This window comes from Megalobrama amblycephala, linkage group LG7, assembly GCF_018812025.1.
Source record: "Megalobrama amblycephala isolate DHTTF-2021 linkage group LG7, ASM1881202v1, whole genome shotgun sequence".
NCBI lineage: Eukaryota > Metazoa > Chordata > Actinopteri > Cypriniformes > Xenocyprididae > Megalobrama > Megalobrama amblycephala.
The window spans coordinates 18,427,483-18,435,345 of NC_063050.1; the positions used below are offsets into that span (position 1 = coordinate 18,427,483).

At 36.1% G+C, this 7,863-nt stretch overlaps 1 protein-coding gene across 1 annotated transcript in view; it reads right to left on the reverse strand.

Annotated features, from left to right (window-relative positions):
- dkk2 (dickkopf WNT signaling pathway inhibitor 2) overlaps positions 1-7,261 on the reverse strand; it is an 18,417-nt gene extending 11,156 nt beyond the window's left edge. Inside the window, exon 1 of the mRNA XM_048196309.1 lies at positions 6,622-7,261. Coding sequence (XP_048052266.1) covers positions 6,622-6,819 — 198 coding nt within the window. The 5' untranslated portion in view covers positions 6,820-7,261. The remainder of the gene's footprint in view (positions 1-6,621) is intronic.
- Between the last annotated feature and the right edge of the window lie 602 nt (positions 7,262-7,863).

Consider the following 7,863-nt stretch of genomic DNA (forward strand, 5'->3'; position numbering starts at 1 on the left):
GACAACATGTTTCTGTACAAGTGTGTGAAATAGTGGGAGAAAGAGTAGTGCTTTCCGTAGATATTAAAAAGTAATTTTGTAGCAAAAATACTTGGAAATAATTTGTCATTTTTATCATTATTTATTTGCTTGGTCAGTGTCCTTGTGGGTTTCAGTTCTTTTGCTGTTGTAGGCTGCAATGCTGCATTCACATGGGGCATTGGCGTCAAAGTTTGACCGAGGGCGTGTCTGAAGCTTGGTGCTCAAGCGACCGTCATTGTGACAACAGGCAATCGAACACATTACTTTCCGGTGTCCTGAATGCAATTGGCTAAACTGTAAAAAATTATTTTCATGATTTGATATCACAACATTTTTTCTTTTGTCAAATCAACTTAGATAGTTAATGTGGTTCAAATAACATAATATTTTGAGTTTCTGTTGATTAAACCAATCGGCTTCATTGTATTAACTCAAATTTTTAAGTTCAATGAACTCCAAATTTTAAGGCAACCAGGTAACTTACTTTTTTAAGTTAAACCAACAATTCTTTTTTACAGTGTAGCATCTGCACTAGGGTATTTGCATAAGGTGATCTGATTGGCTGTGTTGGCACTTGAAGAGTTGAGATATTTTCAAATTTTCCTGCTAGCAATGGCAATGCAGCGGAACCCACAATTCAGTTCGGCAATGCGTGACGTCACCCATTCAAAGTAAATGAGAAGCATTAACGACAACGCCCCATGTGAATGCACCGTACGGACCTTTGAAATAACTGAAATCATTTGGCGAAGTGATATGGACATGTAATGCGGTCACAACTTGCCTGGAACTACTTTAGCTGTGCATTTCCCTCAAAATAATTGCACGCTTTAGAACGTTCGTCAACCAATCAGATACAAGCATTCAACGTGCAAGTGCAACAAAATGAACAAAAGCTGTGTAATTTATCTATATGTTTTATTAATTTATTTAACTCTAATAACCCTTCATGTTTACTATTTCATGTTCATGTGGCTATTTTTTAATGAGCATTGCTAATTGGCTGTTAACAGTTACATCCATGGAATTCTGGGAATGCCACAGAGATGCGACATCTTGCCTTGGCAAATGAAATAATGGTCAGAACCCCATGGTCATTATATCTTCTAGGCTGTCTCGTTCCTCAAATGAAGTAAAATCCAGATGATTAGCCTGGTTAGCGCTAAAAAGCCGTCACACCTTTGCCTGTTTTATTTCACTCTCTCAGCTCGTTAGCATCACTAAACAGTCACTTAACCTCAGAGGGAGCAGGAGAGGGCAACCCACCTCGCCTCTTTACAAGCCAGACCCAAACAATCCCCCGCCCCGGTCCTTCTCGTTAACAGAACCTCAGCATCAAATTAAATAAGAGGAAAAGTTAAAAGTCCCAAAGCTGCGGCACTGATGTGAAACAGCTCTCGTGTTCATGCGGAATACTAGCCTCCTTCCCTCTAGTCGAGAGGTTAATGTGGTGAACGAGTTCTGCCAATCCCAATATCCCTTTTTTTGGGTTGCCCACAACTGGAAACCACCATTAACCCCCCTTGAACATTTACACTATAATCGTCTAAAGGGAGCGACTTCGGTTTGTTTCAAATATACTGGCGATTTGTGTACAACATCAAGCCAACATCTGACATGAGTTTCATTAGACACATTTTAATTAAGTTATTACTACTAATAAAATTCTGACATCATGGCTACAGGCCAGCTTTACTCATAGCACGAAACGGCTAACCGAATTCTGCTTGTATCCGTTAGGACGGATGTATGAAACTGGGTGGCCGTTTCTCTTGCCTGCCTAATTTGCAGCCCTTGGGAGTACGCCAGTGTGGGAGATTTATTGGGAGCTTGTGTTATAATCTTCACCATATCCTTGAGCATTAGAGAGCTAGAGAACTTGAGAGGAAACATTTCAGCAGCTGTGTAATGACATATAAAAATGTAAAGCATTCTTCAGACAGCTCGCCCAGATGGGAGAGAAAAATGTAGGAAAAGTGACTACAAGGACATCATGGTAAATTAAATCCAGGCACACTTCTGAGTGCCATCATTAAATCTTTTAAAGATATTCAGTCACTATAGTAGTCACTTGCAGAACTTATATGGCTCATTCCCTAGTTTCCTTCATGTCATTTACATTTTCGTTCTTACCTTAAGTTCTGAAACACTATGTGTACTTTGTTTTTTTTTTTCCTTCTTCAACACTAAATGTGTCTGGGTATCAAAACTGCTCATATCCCACACACTACTTTGGCAAATGCACACACATCAGTCTGACTCTAGATGGCGCTATAATAAGCTGATTTATATTTTTGAGAACTAAATTAGATTTTTTTTTCCCTTTGACGTTGAGCTGGATCACATTCACATTTTTTACGCCATTTGAATTCTCTGGAAAAATTCTGTCATAACGAACTCTAACTCTTCTATCATCTAGACACAAACAGCTGACAAAATTGTTTTCATTTGTCAGTGCATTTTCCAAATAAACTTAACTAAACTAAAATATTTAGGTGTGACGAAGCCCAATGTCCAAAGTTAATGAAACGTTGACAACAGCTTGTTGAGGATGCATGCCTAGTTTTGTTAAATTTCGCCCAAAGAAAGAATACAAAAACACCACCAATTGATTGAGGAACTTGAAATTAGCATGCATCTTCTTTGGTGCAACATATCATAACATGCATCATATGCTAATATATCAAAGTACCAATAAGAAAAATCAACAAAAATGTCCACCAACAACCATACCAATGGCTGATCGTCATGTAACTGTACAAAAACAGGATGTCTATTTAAATTTCCAATATAAGAGGGCATTAGATTTGGACTAAAGATTAGATTTGGTATCACTTTAGAATACTGTTCTGTCATCAATGAATAACTACACAGGAACAAAAGAGTAATGCACTATTAACTAACAAGAAACACTGATTAATGAATTAGTAAGTAATGGCGCTCAGTTGAATGAGGTAGTTCACTATTCATTAGCTAATCAATAACTACTATCTTTTTCATACCTCACTACTAAGAACTATACAGGTTCATAATTAATGTGAATAATGCAGAATGTATAATTAATTTGAAAATAAAGATCATGGTGTAACCCACTAATGACTCAAGTATTACTAAATCCTTCAGAAGGAATTACTAATTATTTGGATCAGTATCCTAAAGTGAAAAGCATGATGACTCATAATGACTGAAATTGTTTTAAGATTTTGAGGTTTTTGTAAGGTTTTGGATGGTAATGACTGTTACTAAAGTGTTACCAATTCCATCAGAAGAAATTACTATCCAAAACCTTACAAAAACATACAAAAACCTTAAAAGTTTACAATGACTTAAGTCATACTAGGGAGTTATCATGCTTTTCAATTTAGAACACTGATCCAAATAATTAGTAATTCCTTCTGAAGGATTTGGTAATACTTCAGTCAGTACTAGTGGGTTACTATGAACTTCACTTTAGAATTAATTATACATTATGCATTATTCACATTAATTATGAACCTGTATATAGTAGTTCTTAGTAGTTCTCTGGGAGGTATGAAAAATAGTAGTTATTGATTAGCTAATAGTAAACTACCACATTCAACTGAGAGCTATTACTTACTAATTCATTAATCAGAGTTTCTTGTTAGTTAACAGTAGCAAAGTCCCTTTAAGACAAGTCATTTCACTCGGCGGCCATCTTTGAAATGCCTCTTGGGCATGCAAGTGCAGCTCCTATCTCTTTGAATGGGGAAACATCAAATAATCCAAAGCTGTTTGCCAAGCTTTCGATTAAATTTCATATTTGAAATCACCAATGAAATCTGACAACAACTGTCTCATAAATTTTGTTTCTAAATGCTCAAATCATGACAAAAAAAAATATTTTTCAGACTGGCTCAAGCTAATGCGCATGTGCAGTCCTAAGTGTGCATCTCTATTGGAAGCGTGCGTCTGACTGTTTCTATAGAAACCGGAGCTTCCAACGCCCGCTGCAGTGATGCAATGACTTTACCAATCACCGATTGGCTCTTATTTAGAAGGCGGGACTTACTCCGCCATATTGCACAATGCACATTCTCCCACTCAAAACAATACAAGTGACGCGTCTTGAGTTATTCTATAGTCTTTGATAGTAGTTACTACAATGTTAATAGTGCGATACTCATTTGTTCCTATGTAGTTATTCATTAATGACGGAACAGTATTCTAAAGTGTTACTGAAAATTCTCAAAGCTTCAACTGCAATCAAGAAAGTTGCAACTGCATCCACATGACCAGTTCTTTAAAATCTGGTATTAATTTTAATACACTGTCACTGTAAACTGTTATACATGCAAATGATGTGTAGGCCTACTCTGTGGTGATACGGTGAGACAAGGTAGTTTCCCGTATAACAGATGTAACACATCATTTACACACAACTATATGTTTCTTTGTTCCATCTATAAAAACTAAGCTAATTAACACACACTACTAAAAATACAATACATGCAGAAAAAAAATGACTTAAACCAGTCTAAATTGGTTTTGTAAAACCCAAAGTCTTTGCTGGTGAAGCTGGTTTGGTTGGTTTTAAGGGAGTTTTGGGAGCTTGTCAGTTGTTCTTAAACCACCTAAGACTAGCGGGATTAAGCGTTATTTTCTTCAGCAGGGTATAACATTTTTAAAGATATCTTTCATTAATTTAATTAAATCTCCTAAGCAATTCCTTTAGATAAGTCGCCCCAGGTATAGAATGTTGGGATCTGTGCTTCAACATCTGCAACTGGAAACTTCCAACGAGACAACATACGCTCTGTTTGCAATCTACAAAGTTGTTAGCAATCTACATTTGGATAAGCAGCTAAATGTAGCATGACATTTAACTAATATTGGACTGTAGTGGTTTCCACATGTATGGCAGTGGTCTGATCATCCAGACCACCTGCGTTTATGGAGATGGTATAGTTGAGAGCAATTGTTTAGATGAGGGTCTGGCAGGGAACTTGCATACTGGAGATCTTCCCACTCCAAAGTGGATATGAGAGGGAGAAAAATCCCATCACCACCTCTTTTTCTTCCAATAAATTGCGTCTGCTCTCAATTAAAACAACATCTGCATATTTATGGCTGATCTGAGAGATATAACCAAGAACAAAACCCAACAGCAAAGAGGATTTTCATCTGCAGCACTATTGTGTAACTTACCCATACTGAGCATTTATACTTAAAACAATAAGTCTTAAATAAATCATGAGCTAAATCCTTTCTGATATTTGTATTTGTATGCAAGTAATACTGTACACTGAAAAAACTGCAGTGAAATTTACAGTAAAAAAAAAGGCAGCTGTGATTGCCAGAATTTACTGTAAAAATATACGGTAGTAACGTTTTAGGTTTTAAAGATTTAGCTTAAATTTACAGTAAAAAAAAGTATTTCATTAATTGATATAATGTTAATATACCAACCTTTATATACTGATATCTATTTTGTGCCTTTGTAATACACTGACAACCACCAAACACAGGTGGTGATAAGACAGTCACATGATGAATCAAAGCTCATCAAAAGCAGCTTTTCCACAAGCTGAGAAAGTAAATACTATAAATACTATTCACACAAACACAAAACACCATCATGGTAACACATGACACTAAAGTAATGAAATAAACATTAGCTTAACATTAGATGTAACATAAAACCCTACTGCTCATAACTGATTAGGAAAAAAAGAGAGAAACATAGTTATTTCAATGGAAAAATATCAAATGTGAAGTATGTGTCACAGGGAATTCTCGGAATGTTAATTTACGATTTTTCACTGTAAATTATACAATGACTTCTTTTTCACTTCCAAAAACTGTAAATTTAACAGTATTTTACTATTTAATATGAGGTTATATATTACTGTTATTCACCGAACTCACTGTTAACCAATTAACAGGATTTTACGGTTGCATTTTAAACTCTTTTACTCTTAAAATAATGTCTTTTTTTTTTTTTTTTTTTACAGAGTACCTTAATCATTTCCTAAAATAACACAAATGTTTGAGCCTTGAAAAAATGATTAGCCTAGATGAGCTACATAATATAATCACATGGCATTCTCTTTAGCGCTTAATGGAAAGTAAAAGTCTAAATTTGGCGTGAGATCTTAATCTACAGCTTCATTTACAATTTGTCAAACCATTCAATTAAGGCTTTAATGGACAAACATGCAAAATAATAGGTCAGAAAAGAAATTCTCCAGTGCAATGTACAAATATAACACAAAATTCATCAACCACAAAAGTAGTTAAGATCAGTAAGGCGTTTTGTAACTGTCACATGTATCACGTTAATAGTCTATAGATATTTATATCATAAGAAAATGACAAAAACTTGTTTAAAACATATTTGATGTAATAAGACAATCTGGCTGCGACTTCAGGAGGTTGCGCGGAGAAAAAAAAAGAAAAAAAGATTTGTCCCTCAGACAAACTTCAGACAGAAACTGATAGAAATTCATTTCAAAAGATCAGCGAACAATTCGCACACAAGAGGCATGTGAGAATGATTTCCTTAGGCATTAAGTAGCCTAAGTAATAATGCCTGAAGGGTTTTATCTTTTTCTAATGAAATGATGGAGGTGTCGGGTTTACCTGAGCGGGGACGTTGCTTTTCTTCGGGATGCCGCTATGAGAAGCGCTGGAGCGGTTAGTGGCGGCGATCTGGGACTCCAGTGATTTGATGGAGTTCACCTGGGCTTCGCTCTCGGTCCCTTGAGTTTCTCCCATCCGCACTACCGCGATGATCAGCGTCAACATCCAACAGCACCGACTCCGCGTAACGGTCAGCATCCTTTCAGTCTTTTTTCTTACTCTGAATGAGAATGAGTTGGTTTCTTGAAGACGTTTCCTACAGCACTAGGTGCTTTGACCACCACACTTTGCCTTAAAAAAGCATCAAATAATCCATCAAATAATCTGTCGAATATCAGGGGGAAAAAACGTTATGCAAAGATACTATATTATAGAAACACAAAGATGTGGATAAACTTAAAGCATCAGGATGCTGTACCAAAAAAAATCAAAGTAAGCTGCAGCAGAGAGGAGGATTCCTGTTCGTGTGAGTGTTTGTGAAGCAGCCTGGCGTTTCATGATGTGGGATACCTTCTTTTTATAGGATGTGTTTCCTCCGCCCCCATTCTGTATTGACAAAAGATGAAACTGATCTGTGGTGCGCCCCTGTTCACACACACTGACTGAGACATCAGGAAACCATCGGAGCACATTTGTGTTGAGTTCAGTTATGTTGAACCTGTGAAGGGGAAAAAAAGACTAAGTTTGACTAAGGCTATTTCATGGGATTTTCATTCAGTCAGTCTGCCTTTTATAAATGATGTATTATTGATGTAATTGATGTATTTGATATTTATATTAAGTAGTAGGCTAGTGTATATCAAGTAATAAATGTATTTTGAGTCAAGATGAGCACATCTATCTATCTATTTATGTATCTATCTCTACCATCTGGCAATCCTCTGCTAAAAGTTTGATGGGATTACCAGCAGTGTTGGGGGTAACTCATTACAAGTAACCTGAGTTATGTAATCAGATTACTTTTCCAAGAAACTAGTAAAGTAACGCATTACTTTTTCAGTTTACAACAAAATATCTGTTACTTTTTCAAATAAATAACGCAAGTTACTTTTTCACATTTACTATTTTAGATTAGATTTAGAAATAAGAGTGTTGAACTTCCTTTTCCCGTATCCTATTTTTCTTTAATCCAGATTAGCAGCACAGCTGAAAGGTTTGTTTGAGCTGCGCCCTCTACTGTACATGTGTAAATATGCATTTCCTTCAGCCTGAGGCTTATTCATTTAATTTTTGGTGTGAAAG